This window comes from Paramormyrops kingsleyae, chromosome 3, assembly GCF_048594095.1.
Source record: "Paramormyrops kingsleyae isolate MSU_618 chromosome 3, PKINGS_0.4, whole genome shotgun sequence".
Lineage (NCBI taxonomy): Eukaryota > Metazoa > Chordata > Actinopteri > Osteoglossiformes > Mormyridae > Paramormyrops > Paramormyrops kingsleyae.
Window position 1 is genome coordinate 13,136,938 of NC_132799.1, and position 15,737 is coordinate 13,152,674.

Here is a 15,737-nt window from a genome sequence, read left to right on the forward strand (position 1 = left end):
TAATTTTCTAACATTTAAATATGACAATAAGTTGATATATTGTCTGTATCAGGGGTAGGCAGCCCTGATCCTCCAGTGCCGGTATCCAGCAGGTTTTCTATCCTACCTGATGAGTTACTATCTGCCTGAGATCAGATGTGGTTCATCAGAAACCAGGTAGGATGGAAAACATGCAACAGAACCAAGACCTTCGATTTGTTGGCCTCACCTGCTCTAGTTGCTTGGACTCACCTTCAGTTACCTCTCTAAACCAATCATTTTTTGTTCCACCCTCGAAATATTTTTCTGTAAGTAAAAGTCCTATGAGCTTGATGTTCAGTGAGTCACACTAGAATCAATGGCTGCTTATGTCCAGTACACATTTATCCATAGAACCATAGTTTCTAAAAACTAGGATATTTGTTTATCCAAACACCAAGCGTTTAAAGTATGTTTTCAAACACAATTTTATCTTCAGCGCAGAATAGATTTTGAGACGTTGAAATATCCAAATGTACAACAAAATGATGCAGATTTCCATCCAAATGCATCTCATTAATTAATGCCTGATATGCACGACCCACAGCAACCCATTCCAATGTCTACGGAGGGCGCTGCAAGGCCACCCCACCGAGATGGGGAAAGCTGGGCTTGATGCTCCCAGGGGGGGGACGATGCAATTCAGAGGTCATCAACCTGTCAGTGCACGGACAAACGTATTCACGGCAAAATGTTTTGCCTAAGAAAAAACTGCAGGTTCGTTTTTAAATATGTTTCTGGTCAAAACTGCATTTTGAACAAAATATCCGTTAGAATTTGGCATGATGTTGACCTCCGACCCAGTCTAAAATTCGTCATATCCTCCCTAACTTTCTCATAATTTGCAAGTGCATTTGTGGCAAGTTATAGTCAAGTTTCGTAATGAAAATGGTTCAGTCCACAATTGCAGACAGGTCAACCACAATGCCCCCCCCCGTGTGTTTAGATCTAAGGTCTAAATATATTCCAAGACGATCTACACGTTACGCAATTCCCCATGCGTCAGCCATATTGTGCGCAATACCAACCATGGAGATATGGTAGGGTCTCTTGAGGAAACAGTAACTTCACATGATATATTTTGTTTAAGCACACCAAAAACCGCGGTGCAGAGTAATAATAAAACAAACGACACGCATGAAAACGTTCAAACACAAAAACCTACAGCACTCAACCCCCAAAAGAAGTCCTACGCATGCGCACAACGCTACCTCAACAGTTCTGACGCATGTGCACTACTCAGCTTTAATGTAACCTTAACGCATGCGCACCAACAGTGTTCTCCGTGTATCCGCCGGTCCGTCTTCGGAGAGTTAAGGTAGGGGATCGTAGTATTAAATATTGGTAAAATGGTTGAATGCAGTGCTTTGGTGAAGTTCAGAAATACGTTGTCATTTTGTTTGTTATAGGAAACGCAGAACAATATGGTGGAAAATCTTGAGTCGGTAATCAAGCTTGGCTCTCTGGGTATCTGTTAGCTCGGGCCTGTCCTACACTGCATGAAAACAAAACAAGTCCGTCATGATCGATGGTCCCAGCTAATCTCCACTGGCACAAAATGATGGCTGCCGGGACAGCATGTCTACAGTCTGTCGTCTCCTATTATACAGCTGTGAAGGATCTGAAATCCGTAGTGAATTCATATTACTGTATGCCCAACCATGCATACAATCTGGTTATTTTGCCAGCTAACTTAAGTAAACGTGTTATGTAATCTTACACGAAAAATGGGCCGGACTGGAAAATGAACATCGCTACGCCTGTTTAACATGTTTATGTCGCAGCTGCACGTGACGAACTTGCTCCTGACCACGGTTATGGGTGAATGTGTGAATGTTTCGGTGATCTTTTCCTGATAGACCGCACAGGTGTCGTCGTTAGGAAGCCGAAGCACGGAAGGCTGTGATGGCTCAGTTTGGGGGACAGAAGAACCCACCGTGGGCAGCTCAATTCGCCGCGACGGCCGTATCACAGCCAGGACACTCGGGGCAGCCGCTGGACCTTAACAGTCTGCACTGTCAGTACACGGATGCTGTCCTTTGCTCATTTTGCCCACGCTTCATTGTGCATCATACGAATTTGGCTCAGACTGACCGACGTGGGTGTTTTTCACAGCATTGGGTGTCCAGCAGCCATCTCTCCTGGGCGCCTCCCCGTCTATGTACTCCCAGCAATCGGCTCTGGCTGCTGCCTCGCTCAGCTCGCAGTCTGCTGCCAACTACCAGCTGTCCCAGCAGACTGCCACCCTGCAGCAGCAAGCGGCCGCAGCGGCCGCCGCCCTACAGCAGGTGAGAAGGATGGACGATAGTCTGCAGGGGTCCCGTCTCTCTATTGGCTGCCGTCCTGTCATTGTGTGTATCTTGTTTTCGTGAATCCTCCCCAGTGGGCATGTGATATCATGGGTGACAGTGGATTTCAGTAGCACCTTGTCTGTTCCTTTCAGTCGCAGATCAACACAGCCTTGCAGCAGTATCAGCAGCAGCCCCAGCCCCCTCCACCGCAGCAGACCCTGTACAATGTCCCTCACCAGGTAGCGTGTTCGTGTTGCACAGATGCATTATGGGAAGAGGGAATAGCGAGTGCCGCTGCATGCAGATGCATTTCTTCAATTTATCCCAAGAGGTGTAGGTGGGCTGTTTTTTATACATTGCCCTATGAGTGTGTGTGCCCTGCAGTGGGCTGGCATCTTGCCCAGCATGGCCAGCCACAGATTCCAGATTTTCTATGAGCCTGCACTGAATACATGGGGAGTGTGGCTCAGCCGGTTAGGACACTCTGCCTATAATCGGAAGGTTGCTCCTTCAAATCCCAGAGTCAGCAGAGTGTTTTGACTGTCCTTAAGGGCCTTAATCCCCCAATTGCTCAGTTGTACATTGCTTTGGATGAAAGTGAATGCTAAATAAAGTTGAACCTGCAGTGTTTATGGAAAAAGGATGGATCATGTTCTATAGCATGAAAATCTGTACTGAGCGATGCAGTGCTTAGATTGACTGCTGCTAGAGGCCCGGGACCTGCAGGGTGCCGGCGTGGGGACTGGCTGTGACGTTCTGCCTGTCTGTCTGCCTGTCTGTCTGTCTCTCCCCTGTCCCAGATGCCCCAGCCTCAGCCCGGCCTGCTCTCTCAGGTAACTGCGAGACCGCCGACACATTTCTGCAGCAGACAGCCCCCTGTGTGTGTGCGTGTGCGTGACCGGTGTGTGTTTGCAGCCCCCGGTGGCTCTGCCCAGCCCCCAGCCGGCCGCGCAGATCACCGTGTCGTACCCGACGCCGCGCTCTAGTCACCAGCAGCAGCCGCAGCCGCAGAAGCAGCGCGTGTTCACCGGCGTAGTCAGCAAGCTGCACGACACCTTCGGCTTCGTAGACGAGGATGTCTTCTTCCAGCTCAGGTAGGGGGCGACCGGCGGGAGGGAGCCGTGCACGGGGGCTGCCTTCCGCAATCGTGAGAACGGCACGAAGCAGCATGTGTTTCTGAAAGACGCTTTACGTATCAGTTTATTTTTGTGTGGCTCATTTATTGTAGTGTTACAGGTTTTTTTTTGGTATTGCAGTTTATTACAGTGTAACTGGTGTATTTTGGAACAGCCAGATTATTTCAGTGTCGCTAGTTTATTTTGGTACAGCTGGTTTATTTTGGTATGGTAATTTCTTAGTGTCGTGGTTTATTTTCGTACAGCTAGTTTGATACAGTGTGACTATTTTTGTACGGGTAATTTGTTACAGTTTCACTGCGTTATGTTGCCATGGAGAGTTTCTCACAGTGTCACTGGGTAGCGCCGTTGCCTGCTTGCCTGTGGTTGCTGTCCCCTGATGGCCGGGCTGCACTCTGACTCTGCACCACTTTGCAGTGCGGTGAAGGGAAAGACACCCCAGGTGGGGGACCGGGTGCTGGTGGAGGCCGTGTACAATCCTAACATGCCCTTCAAGTGGAACGCCCAGCGGATCCAGACGCTGCCTCAGCTGGCCAGCCAAACTGTGAGTGCACGCTGACGTCTGGAGACGCAGACCGCCATGTTCGGAGGAATGGTGTCCCTGGCCTGTCTGTGATAGGCTGAGCTCCTAAGCCCCCCCCCCCTTCTGTTACAGAACCAGCCCCCTGGACCTGCCATGATGAAACCTGGGCCTAGCATGCTGCAGTCTTTGCCCCCGCCCACCGCCTTCAGTGTCCCCACCCAGGCTCCGCCCCCCTCGCTTCTGCAGGCCCAGATCTCGGCGGCAACCCTCGCCCCACTGCTGCAGACCCCCCCGCAGCCCCTGCTGCCACAGCCCCCCTCCAAAGGTGAGGAGCCGTTCCATTCCCGGGGGCTCCGGCTATAGCTCTGGGTGGTCGTAATAGCTGTGTCTTTGTGCCCCAGATGCCGTGTTCTCTGGGGGGCTGCTCCAGCCGCCGGTCAGGATGATGCCCCAGCAGCAGCCGGTACGGCGCATGGACCCCGGGCCCCGCTTTCCCGGTCGTAACGACCGGCCCGAGCTCATCCTCCGGAAGGACGACCGCAGGTGGGTCGGGATCGGCTAATGGGGCTGGGAGTTGAACCGTGTTCTGGGCGGGACTCCTGCTAACGGCCCGTCTTTGCAGCCGAGAGCGGGACCGTGAGCGCAGACGCTCCCGAGAGAGGACCCCGACACGCAAGCGCTCGCGTGACCGCTCCCCACGCCGTGAGCGCTCCCCTCGGCGCCCCCGTCGGGCCACTCCGCGCTACACCGTGCAGTTTTCCAAGTTCTCCCTGGATGGGTGAGTTTACTTGAACCTCAGGTGCCTCCCAGTCGCTCCCCACTGCTCCCTCCTGACCTGCCCCCCCCCCTCCCCCCCCCAGGCGCAGCTGCGACATGATGGAACTGCGCAGGCGCTATCAGAGCCTGTACATCCCCAGCGATTTCTTCAACGCCGAGTTCACCTGGGTGGATGCGTTCCCCCTGTCCCGACCCTTCCAGTTTGGCAACTACTGCAATTTTCACATCATGCACAAGGAGGTGGATTCCCTGGTGAAAAACACAGCGGTGCTGGAGCCACCAGACGCCAACCACAGTTACAGCGCTAAGGTGGGCCTGCTGGCCTGAGTGAGTGTGTTCGTGTGCTTCTGAAGGTGAGCATGTTAGCCTGCACTGACCTGCCGTCTGATCACCCCCCCCCCCCCGCAGGTCATGCTGCTGGCCACCCCCAGCATGGATGAGCTGTACCACAAGTCTTGCGCCCTGGCTGAAGACCCCCCAGAGCTCCGAGACTCCTTCCAGCACCCGGCTCGCCTCATCAAGGTAGGCCTCATTCTGGCAATCCATCCACGCGGCCGCACGGGGGGGTGCCCTGCTGACCGCTCTGCTGCTGTGCCGCAGTTTCTGGTGGGCATGAGAGGCAAAGACGAGGCCATGGCCATCGGGGGGCACTGGTCGCCCTCGCTGGACGGGGCCGACCCCGAGAACGACGCCTCTGTGCTCATCAAGACGGCGATACGTTGTTGTAAGGCTCTGACAGGCATTGACCTGAGTTTATGTACGCAGTGGTAAGTCCTGCCGCACGCCGGCCCCCCTGCCGTGTCCACGCCGCGTTTTCAGTGCTGCACGGACCCCAGCTTCCTCCTCCACCTCCTCTCCTCTCCTCTGCTCTCCGGACGCCTCCTTGTTTTCAGTTGTCCACCCTTGTACCCCGCGTGCAGCCGTGTGTCCGACGCTCAGGCCGCAGAACGAGGAGCAGCGTCACCCCCCCTGTGTCCCCCCTCCCCTCCCCTCGTCCTCCTACCATGTTAAATATCTTACATATTTAACTGGGCCTCACTGTGTCTCTGGGTTGCCTCATGCAGATGGGGAGGGGGGGGGGGTTACTGTGTCTGAAGCTCTTGGTCTGGGCCTTGGTCTGCTGTTTACAGCTGTGATTGGTTGATGTGATCCCTTTGGGGGGAGGGGTGGGCGGGCCAGGGCCTTGTAGACGAGCGCTGACGGACGCGGGGGGCAGGCTCTGGGGCACTGTGTAGCCTATGGATTTAGGCCTTTTCAATGCTTGACAGATGTTTCTTTCCAATGCGCTTCTTCCTTTGCGACAGGTATCGTTTTGCAGAGATTCGCTATCACCGCCCTGAGGAGACACACAAGGGCCGGACAGTGGGCGCACATGTGGAGACAGTGGTTTTATTTCTCCCGGATGTTTGGCATTGTCTTCCTACCCGCTCAGAGTGGGAGGGGCTGTCCCGGGGCCTCAAGGAGCAGCTGGCAGAGAAACTCGTGGCTGAACGAAAGGAAGCAGATGGAGAACAGGCACTGAGCGCTAATCCTGTCTTCTCATTTCCGCTTCTCACAGGCACAGGAAAACAAACACAAACAGACAAGTATCACAGACAGCACACACACACCCCCCCCCCCCCCCACCCCTCACCCCACGTCACACAGCCGCCACACATCGTGACCGACCCCCACGGCCGCTGGTAAAACAGCTTCCAGCCCATCAGTGTCACCCGTGTTCTGTGTTTGACCCTGAGTTAAATTAAGATGAATTGCTGTGTTGTCTCTGTGATGTGGGCCGCCTGCATCCGGAAGGTGGCCTCTCACGTAGAAGCGTGTCTCTGAAAGGCTTGCTGGAACCTGGAGGACCAGTTACACAGATGTTTAGTGCCTCTGCTTCCCTCTCTAAAGTTGTTTCACCTCTGTATCCGCTGAACTCCAGAAACTCTTGAGTTCTGTCTCCTGTCTGGCCCTTTCGGTTTCATGCTACGTCTTTGTCCAGCTCTACTTAGACCTTTTTTTTTCTCCCCCCCCAAAGTCCTTAATTTTCCAGGAAAGTTGTTGGAAGGACAGTAGCAGACAAAGCAAAATGATAGTTTTAAGTAATCAGAAATGATATGGAAGCATGATAAGGCGTAGGACTAGGAATCCACACAAGGCCAATTTGAAAGCAGCTTCGAGCGACCCTAATCCCCTGCTTGGACCTGTCATCACTGATTACCTTTTTGTGTTCCACAGACCTGGCTTTGATTGGCTGATGGTGGCATTTTGCTCTGTAAGAGGCTAGAAAACCTGTATGTGCCCTAGAAATGTATGCTTACCCAATCGAGCACTTAGGAGGAGAGAGAGACTCATTTGTGACCATGCTACTTGCACGGATCAGCTTTGTGTCACAATCCCGAGGGTAGGAGAGCAGGCCACTGACACTCTGTCGTCTCTCTGAACATCTCATCCCTCAGGAGGAGGAAGAGAAAGATGAGGATGACTCCAAGGAAGTCACGACTCCGACCCACTGGTCCAAGCTGGACCCCAAGACAATGAAGGTACAAGTGTTTGAGAGGTCCGGGTATTCCAGCATCCCATTAGGCTATCTTTCAGAAGGCGTAATGTGTGGGGGGGGGCTGTCATATAGGTGAGCGACCTGCGGAAGGAGCTAGAGAGCAGGTCACTGAGCTCCAAGGGGCTGAAGTCACAGCTGATTGCACGACTGACCAAGCAGCTGAAAGGGGAGGAACAAGTTGAGGAGACCAAGGAGATAGAGAAGCCCGAGGCTGGACCTGCGGAGGAGGAGGAGGCGGGCCGCACGGAGGACGACCGAGAGGTACTCCTTGGGGTGGGGTGAAGGGGAGTGGGCCCTTAGCTTAAAACAGCATAGACTGTACTATGTTATGATAGGGGTAGGCAGAAGCTTTCTTTAACACTAGTGCAATAAAGGGGTGGAAAATTTCCAGAAACTTTCTGGAAACGTTCCATTCCATGGGAAGTTAACCTGGAGAACTTTGAAAATATTCCAAGTTGGAAACTTTCCAGGGCAATTAAGGGGAATATATAGGGATTAACAAAAACTTCCCAGAATTTTGCAACCCTAGTTAACACGGCAGAGAACGGTGCTCTGTGCCCCCCCCCCCCTGCAGGAGGAGGAGCGCAGGCGGCTAGAGGAGCAGGAGAGGCAGCGGCGGGAGCGACGCTACATCCTGCCGGAGGAGCCGAGCATCATCGTCCATCCCAACTGGGGGGCCAAGAATGGCAAGTTCGACTGTAGCATCATGTCCCTGAGCGTGCTGCTGGACTACCGGCTCGAAGACAACAAGGAGCACTCCTTCGAGGCGAGTGACACCCTACACACCACCCTTACGGGGGGGCATGTGACTGCTGTCAGCCCCTGCTTCGTTTGACACATCGTCAGAGACGTATTTGCTGCTTCATTGTCCTGAAAAACCAACCTGTTAGTGCTGAATGACATAAAATAAGATCTTACCCTTAAACTGCATTTTACAGAGGTCAGCTACCGATCCAACTAAGGTTCTTAGTGACAGATCAGCTTGTCGGTTTCCTGTATTCACTGTGCCTGACTGTTAGTACCTGCTGGGCGGCTGAACCAGGGTAACCTATTCTCCTCCGATGTTATTCATTCGGTTTTCACATGCTAATTTGGGTGGTCATTTTTTTTTTATGTCATTTTTGTCTTCGCAAATTTTGCCATCATATATTCTTGCGTGTAGCGGCATGGTGGTGCAGCGGTTAGTACTGTCACCTCATACCTCTTGGACTGAGGTTCGAGTGTCCACCCTGGCGTGTCTGCATGTTCTTTTCGTGTCGTCGTGGGGTTTCCTCTGTGTGCTCAGGTTTCCACCCACAGTCCAAAAACATGCTAAGGTGAATCGGAGTTGCCAAATTGCCCGTGTGTGCGAAAGTGTGCGTGGCCTGCCATGGTTTGGCGCCCCCTCCTGGATTGTTCCCTGCCTTGCTTCCGGCATAGGCTCCAGATCCCCCCGCGACCCTAAATAAGACAAGTGGGATGGATGTGTAGATGGATATTCTTGCATTGTGTTATTAATATGCCTTTGCCCATGTGACATTAGTGGTTTGTTTATATTTTACTCTGCTAAGAATCACAAGTATGCATAGCCACCCCCCTGTCCCAGTGGCACTTCCTCTCAGTGAGAGTCACCCCCTGCCCCATCGGCGCAGTTCTCCAGCGCCAGAGACCCGTGCCATTTGGCGTAGTGCATGCTGGCGTCTCCCTGACCGCAAACAGTCGACCTTTTGGTGGGGGTGCCAATCGGGTGCCACCCGAGAATCCAGCATCTACTACGGCCAGTTATAGCAGAACTGCAGTGATGCCGAAATGTTCATTCAGTCTTTTTCACAATTATATTTTATCCGTTTTTTTCTAAACATTAGAACTTTATTAGAATGAAATATGAATTATATTAAATATATAGATTAGATTAATTATGTTTATATTATGTATATTTACATGAACATAAAGTTAGATAGCGTAAGAAAGCAGAGCTATTTGTAGTAAACGTCTTTTATTTATCATTACACAATGTGACAGACATCTGTACATTGAGATGCTAGTGGGGAGGCTCCTGTACTCCCTACGCAGACAAAGACACGGAAAATATACAGAATCAAGGGTAATGAATAATGTAATAATTGTAAAGTGTGTTGTGTTAAAACTCCGAGCCACTTATCTAAGCCTTTTCCGTATGCTCATGCGTGCGCTTATTGATTTTAAATTTTTTTCTCACTGTCAAAGACGCATTAAGAACAATTAGGACATTGCCGCTGTTTCCTTATTTTCTTATTCCGGCATAATTTCTGGTCGTTATTTATGGGGGAGACATAAATATTTTATTCTTTGAATAACTCGCTCTTTTAACATTTTCTGTTATTTCATTTGTCTCCATGCGTGGACTGTAACTTTTTTTAATTCATTTTCTGATTTTGTTGTTCTTGCCATTTCATGTCTAATTAGATGAAGAGAAAGAGAGGCTGGTTTCGTTCTCAAAATAATTCTGCCATCGGTTATTTGTGCGTCTGATTTCAGGCGTCTCCGTTTACTGGTATATTGTCGTGTAGTGTCAGTTTCTGTTTTTGACGCGCATTTGTTTGTGAGACATTTTCAGAATGAAACATAGCACCGTTTAAGAAAATTTAAATGCGTGACAAGTACAGGTACACAACCTTGGATAAACAGACAGACACACTTCATCCCAGGGGAATTTTGTTTATATACATCACCAAAGAACGTGACGTGCACAGATATATATATATATATATATATATAGTCATACATAGTTTTGTGGGTCGTTATGTTTAAAATGTCCTGACATGTTACGGTTGATGCTGTGCCCTAGCATGTCTGAAGGGGGCATTGTGGTGTCTGAGGTGTGTCGATTGGAAGGATCCTCCCTAGTCCTTCTTAGCACCATTGTGGAATGAGCCATTGGATAAAGGTGCTCCGGGGGGGGGGGGGATGTCCAGAATTGTTCAGGATGTTCTCCAATTTTTCCAGTACCTTCTCTGCATCTGTCTTCAGTGGGCCCAGGCTCAGTCTTGTAATGGAGTTGGTCAGATGTTTGCCTCCTCTGGCATCTCTTGTACAACGTAAGACATAATGTCAGTTTGTGTTCTTACTGGGCAGCTGCCTCCGAGACAAATGAGTGGCTGATGCAGTTCAATGATCCTGAGCCCCTCAGATTGAAGCCTGGAGATTGTGTTTGGCGTGAGGAGGTGTGACTGATTGTACCTGATCCTGTGACTCATGGTGCGTGCGGATGAGGTGCAGAAGCAGAGGAAAATAACAGTAGGTTGGAGATCTTCAAACAGGACCCACAAGAAAGACCTGTCCAGTATTATAAAATATTATGCAGGTTAGTCATCCACAGGGTCCAGGTGTAGCTGACGAGCCTGAGTCTGGTCTTCAATAAGATGTCAGCATTTTACTCTCAGCTTTCAAAATGTTACCCCAGTAATGTATTTTTTTGACTCGACCACTACCTTACCTTGTTTGGCTAATCAATATCTCACTGACTTAACTGAGTGAGCTGGTTGAGAAATGTAATGAATCCATGGAATGGCCGGTGTGCCGCTGAAGAGAGGTTTGGGAACTGAAGCGGTGTTCATCTAGCCGTCCAACAAGATAATCAGGAACTTTTTGGAGAACGAGAATTTTTTGTTTTTATTGTTACTAATAATTGTTTCTTTTCCTCTCAACACACATACTAACCAGGTCAATGGCTTTTTTTTTTCCTTTGGCTGCTTAAGACTTTTGTGTAGTAGTGTACATTCAGGCAGTAGTGCGAAATAAATAGAGAAGCATTACCGATGTAAAAACGCTTTGTTATGCAATACGAGCTCTGGATTTGGTGAGCAATTAGCCTTTGTTAAGGAGCACACCTGTGCAGCTAAACATCCCTGAACCTTGTTTGCTTACGGCTATGTTTGGCTTGACATAACATTCATTCCACGCTGTTGTTTCCAGAATTGCTCACCATAATTTTGGTTTGTCTGTTGTATCTATATCAGGAACTTTATTGCCTGTGTGCTTTCGTTTAAATACATGGTGATTGTGACACCGGAATTTCCTCGTCCTGCAGGTGTCCCTGTTTGCCGAGCTGTTTAACGAGATGCTGCAGCGGGACTTCGGTTACAGGATCTACAAAGCCTTGGCTGCAGTCCCGATCAAAGAAGACAAGCGGGACAAGAGGGACCTTAAGGGCAAGAAGGAGGCAGAGAAGAAAGACACTAAGAGAGACAAGGAGGAGGAGAACGGAGAGCCGTCTGCGAAGAAAGGCCGAGAGGACAAGAGGGTGGGTGGAGGCGACGGCTGAGCAGGGCGGGGCAGCGTGGGTCGGAGCACGAGGCTTCGGTCGCTTGAATGTTCGTTTCGCCGTCATATAAGGAGGAAGACAAGGAGAGAACACTGAGGAAAGAGGAGTCGAGAGATGAGGACGAGGACAGCACCACGAATGCGGAGGAGTATGACCCCCTGGAGGCTGAAGAGGCTGAGGATGATGAGGGTAAGGAGGGGAGCCCTGACGGCTAGCGTTTATCCAGTGTGATGTAGAATAACCGCCGTCTCCCCCCCCCCCCCCCCCCCCCCCAATTTAAGATGACGAAGACTCTGATGGGAGAGACCGGAGGGATGACCGTCGAGATGACAGGAAGTCAAGAGAGCGCTCCTCCAAAGACAAGGTGCATACTGACCTCATCGTGAGCCTTCCTGCCTCCTGTAGCAGAAATGCTAAAGACAAAGGCCGTAATGATACACGTATTTGCCATGTAGCGTTCGGTACGCACATTAAAACAAATGAATGCATTTATTGACATGGGCGGAGCCTAAGTTCACAAGTAAGTTCAACACAGAAAATGTTACGCTAATTACGCCTATGAGCTGCTTACGGCTAATGCTGGTCACGGTCAGTCATAATCGGCAGTTTCCCCCACTAAAGACTTTCTTGACATTGCAGGAAAAGGAGAAGAAGCAGATGATCACACACGACAAAGATCTCCTCATGGCCTTCGTGTACTTCGATCAAAGCCATTGTGGCTACCTCCTGGAGAAGGACTTGGAGGAGATCATGTACACACTGGGGCTGCACCTCTCTCGTGCTCAGGTAGCTCATGACGCAGAGAATGCTGGGATTTCACTCTCACCAGCTCTTGCAGTAACTTCTTGTGACTCACTTGCTTGGCATCTGTGTTCAGGTCAAGAAATTGCTAAATAAGCCCCTGATCAGAGAATCGTGCTTCTACCGGAAGCTGACTGACCAAGCAAAAGATGAGGCTGCCCCGCCCATCAGCGAGGAGTCACCTGACAACCTTTCTGGTACGAGCTGAAGCCAGGTGTCTCCCACTGGTGCCCAGTGGCACCCAGTGGTACACGCCTGTACTCAGTGTTCCTTGTCTGCACAGGAAACAGGGCGCTGCTGCCATCCTGCAAGGTGAAGGGGGAGCCGAACGAGTCGGGCGGCTTGATCGTGTACAACGGCGCCATGGTGGACGTCGGCAGCGTACTGCAGAAGCTGGACAAGAGCGAGAGAGCCAGAGAGGAGATCGAGCAGAAGCTGATGCTGCAGGACACTAAAATGGGTACAAACAACTGTCGCTGTGCGTCCTGAGTGCCGCTCCTGACCATGACTAGCGGTGTTTGGCTGAATGATCAGAAGGTCACTGGTTCGAATCCCAGCCTCAGCAGAATACAGCCTCTCCTCAGGTTACAATAGGCTTACGTTCTGATATACCTATCGTAAGGCAAAAATGCATTTTAATACAATACACCTATCAAACATCATAGCCTAGCCTATAGCCTACCTTAAACATGCTTATAACGGTTACTTTAGTCTACAGTTGTGCAAAATCATTAACACAAAGTCTGTTTTATAATAAAGTGTTGAACATTTCAGTGAATTTACTGAATAATGTACTGAAAGTGAAAGACATTTAAGCATCGTAAAGTCAAAATATCGTAACGCGGACCATCGTAACCCAGGGAGCGTCTGTAGTCTCAACTCCATTGAGGCCTCAGTTCTCCAGGGGCATTGGATAAATGTTCTGATCCTGCGCTTGGACCCCAAGTTACACTCTCACCTGTATGTACAGTACTGTGCAAAAGTCTTAGGGAGTCAAAGAATGTAATTGCACCTTTTAAGGTACAGAAATTAACTATAAAGTACAATTTTGTACCATTGGGGGCACGTTAATGTTGTTTGTACCTTGGGGATGTTCCTCAGTGTCCATTTCTCTACCTTAAAAGGTACAGTTACCTACAGCTAGGGTACAATTGGCAAGCAGAGGTACAAGTTGTTTTTTCTCTGACAGTGTGGTGCAATAATTTCATTTTCTACGCCTGTTTCGCAGAGGAGGACGCAAAGGTGACATCGCAGCTGGAAAGTGCCAACGGCAACCTACTGCGAGAGGTGGAGGAGCTGAAGAGCAGCCTTGGCCAGACGCAGAGGACACTGGCGACCACAGAGGAGACGCAGAGCTGCCTACAGGACCAGCTGCAGAAGACCGTGTGCAGCCTGACAACGGTGATGAAGGAACTGCAGGGCGTGTTAAGAAAGGTGAGCTTCCCCAGTCAGAGGTCTGGGGTTACTGGCTTATCGGGGTAACGTGACGGATTTAAGGTGGTCTGGGCAAAATGTAAGTGAACGAATATGAAGTCCATTTAAACTGTGGTACCTTAAATCCGACAAGTTAACCCGATAAGCCAATAACCCCACTTTGTAGTATAGGGCACTGATGTTAATGTCACCCTGCTGCAAATACACTGACGGAGGCCTTCTGTGCTCTAGGACCTTCCTGAGGAAGAGAGCGTCCCTAAAGTACAAACCAACGGCTCAGAGGACTGAGCCCTTTGTACATGTGGGTTAGGTGTCACTGCTGTGGCCATGTACAGAATTTTGTTTACCAATACAGTTCTGTTTCCAGATTCTTCTCTAACGATTTTAACTGAACTGGTTCTTTTCTTAACTATGCTAAGCAGCCTTTGCTTTGCAGTTATTTGACCGTACACACTTTTTGTTTGTGTGTAGAGCTCCACTTTAGCAATAAGTGTGTTATTTATGTTTGTGGTGAAACTTCCTGAGTCTTTAACCAATAATAAACTGATGGAAAAAAAAGTGTTTTGTCCTGTGCCATCATGAACTGAACAGTCACAAAGCAAGCACTTTAGAGCAGTGGTTCTTTTTGGACCAGGACCCAATTTTTACCATGCCAGCTGAGTCTTGACTCTTTGTCAAGTATAGGGTTAAATTAACGCTATTATCAAGCACACATTGTAGTCAATTTTAAATTAAGTATCTGTGGTTTGGCTTCCTGGATTGATTGATTGTACACCAATTTTGCGCTAATCAATTACAAACCCAAGACCAGTTCATATAGGTTAATTCTATGGGATCTGCTGCCCCCTTGTGGAGATTATTCAGTAAATAGGAAATAATATAATCGCAGCCGCTGTTCTGTAACGCGACATGAAAGGGGGAGTATCTGATGCAGAAAGCAAGCGCGTCTACGGTAAGTTTTTGTCTTCCATGCGTGTCATGAAAAGTAGTGGTGATGGGGGGGCTGGCTTGAAAGCAGTAGCCGCAGATTAGAGTGAGAGAGATGGAGCCAGGTTTGCAATAGAAAGTGCTGCGATTTCACACATGTAGTGCCAAAAGATACAAAAGGACAGTAAACCAATTCAGCTTCTGAAAGGGTATCGTACGATACTACGTTTGCTTCAAAGCCTCATTAATGTACAGCGCTGGCGCTTTCATTAAGAAATCAGGCAGACAATTAGTTCTAACGGTGACAACACGTGGCATATAGGCTATAGTTCACTTTTTTTCTCAGTTTGTTGTGATTTAACCTGGACATGATGTGTATTAAAACATTACATGTGTTACCTGCTTTATGTTGTTTTGAATGCTTGAACATCGTGGGGGGTTCAGTATTGGTCGAAGCCCTTGTGGCGCTCTAGGCAAACTTTACCGGGCAATTTTACTTCGTCTCGGACAGTGTGCGGTGATAATATTAGTCCCAACGCATGCGATTTGCAAAATCGACTTCCCTCAGAAATTGGCGGCCGCCTGTGTTATCTGACTGGGTTATCTGGCAGTGGTGTGTTTTCATATGCACATTGTTGATGTATCTCCCTCTTGTGGTCAAAAAGGGTACTGCGCACGCTCAGGGCTGCCTTTCTGCGGGTTTCACGCTACTCCGCTTACCTCCCGCACTCAAAATGGCCTTTGCAGTTACGTCGGCGTCTTTAAAACTGCCGCTGCCAAGCGGTGTACTATTACTAAACCTGGAGGCGACCTTTGGATCACCGCCACTCTGTCGGGGAAAATCGGATCTGCCAAAGCCGTTTGATTTCATTTCTCATAACTGGAGAGAAAGTATAGTATTGATTTAACTAACAAAAGACTATTGACTATGAGTAATGGAGTAGAGTACAGACATGTTGCGGCATTTATTGTAGAAGAACCAAAAGGAGGTAAAGATGTGTTTGGTACT

The 15,737-nt window shown here is 49.4% G+C and overlaps 1 protein-coding gene across 1 annotated transcript; it reads left to right on the forward strand.

The window, feature by feature from the left end:
• The first annotated feature begins 1,188 nt into the window (after nt 1-1,188).
• Nucleotides 1,189-15,123, forward strand: ccar1 (cell division cycle and apoptosis regulator 1). Its single transcript, XM_023822574.2, has 25 exons — nt 1,189-1,336; nt 1,878-2,035; nt 2,134-2,306; nt 2,462-2,548; nt 3,110-3,142; nt 3,225-3,403; nt 3,863-3,989; nt 4,101-4,293; nt 4,370-4,511; nt 4,591-4,746; nt 4,829-5,054; nt 5,154-5,267; nt 5,346-5,512; nt 6,050-6,260; nt 7,184-7,267; nt 7,357-7,545; nt 7,859-8,050; nt 11,333-11,545; nt 11,638-11,755; nt 11,848-11,930; nt 12,206-12,352; nt 12,444-12,564; nt 12,651-12,827; nt 13,596-13,801; nt 14,033-15,123. Exons 2-25 carry the CDS (start codon nt 1,924-1,926, stop codon nt 14,087-14,089), a joined length of 3,507 nt encoding a protein of 1,168 aa, XP_023678342.1. The 5' UTR covers nt 1,189-1,336; nt 1,878-1,923; the 3' UTR covers nt 14,090-15,123.
• Nucleotides 15,124-15,737: the final 614 nt, after the last annotated feature.

Excerpts from the sequence above, each read along its gene's own strand:
- ccar1 (XM_023822574.2), top strand. The coding sequence starts at position 1,924 with ATGGCTCAGTTTGGGGGACAGAAGAACCCACCGTGGGCAGCTCAATTC. Across the intron at positions 7,546-7,858 it reads GCACGGAGGACGACCGAGAG|GAGGAGGAGCGCAGGCGGCT; the intron begins GTACTCCTTGGG and ends CCCCCCCTGCAG. Across the intron at positions 8,051-11,332 it reads ACAAGGAGCACTCCTTCGAG|GTGTCCCTGTTTGCCGAGCT; the intron begins GCGAGTGACACC and ends CTCGTCCTGCAG.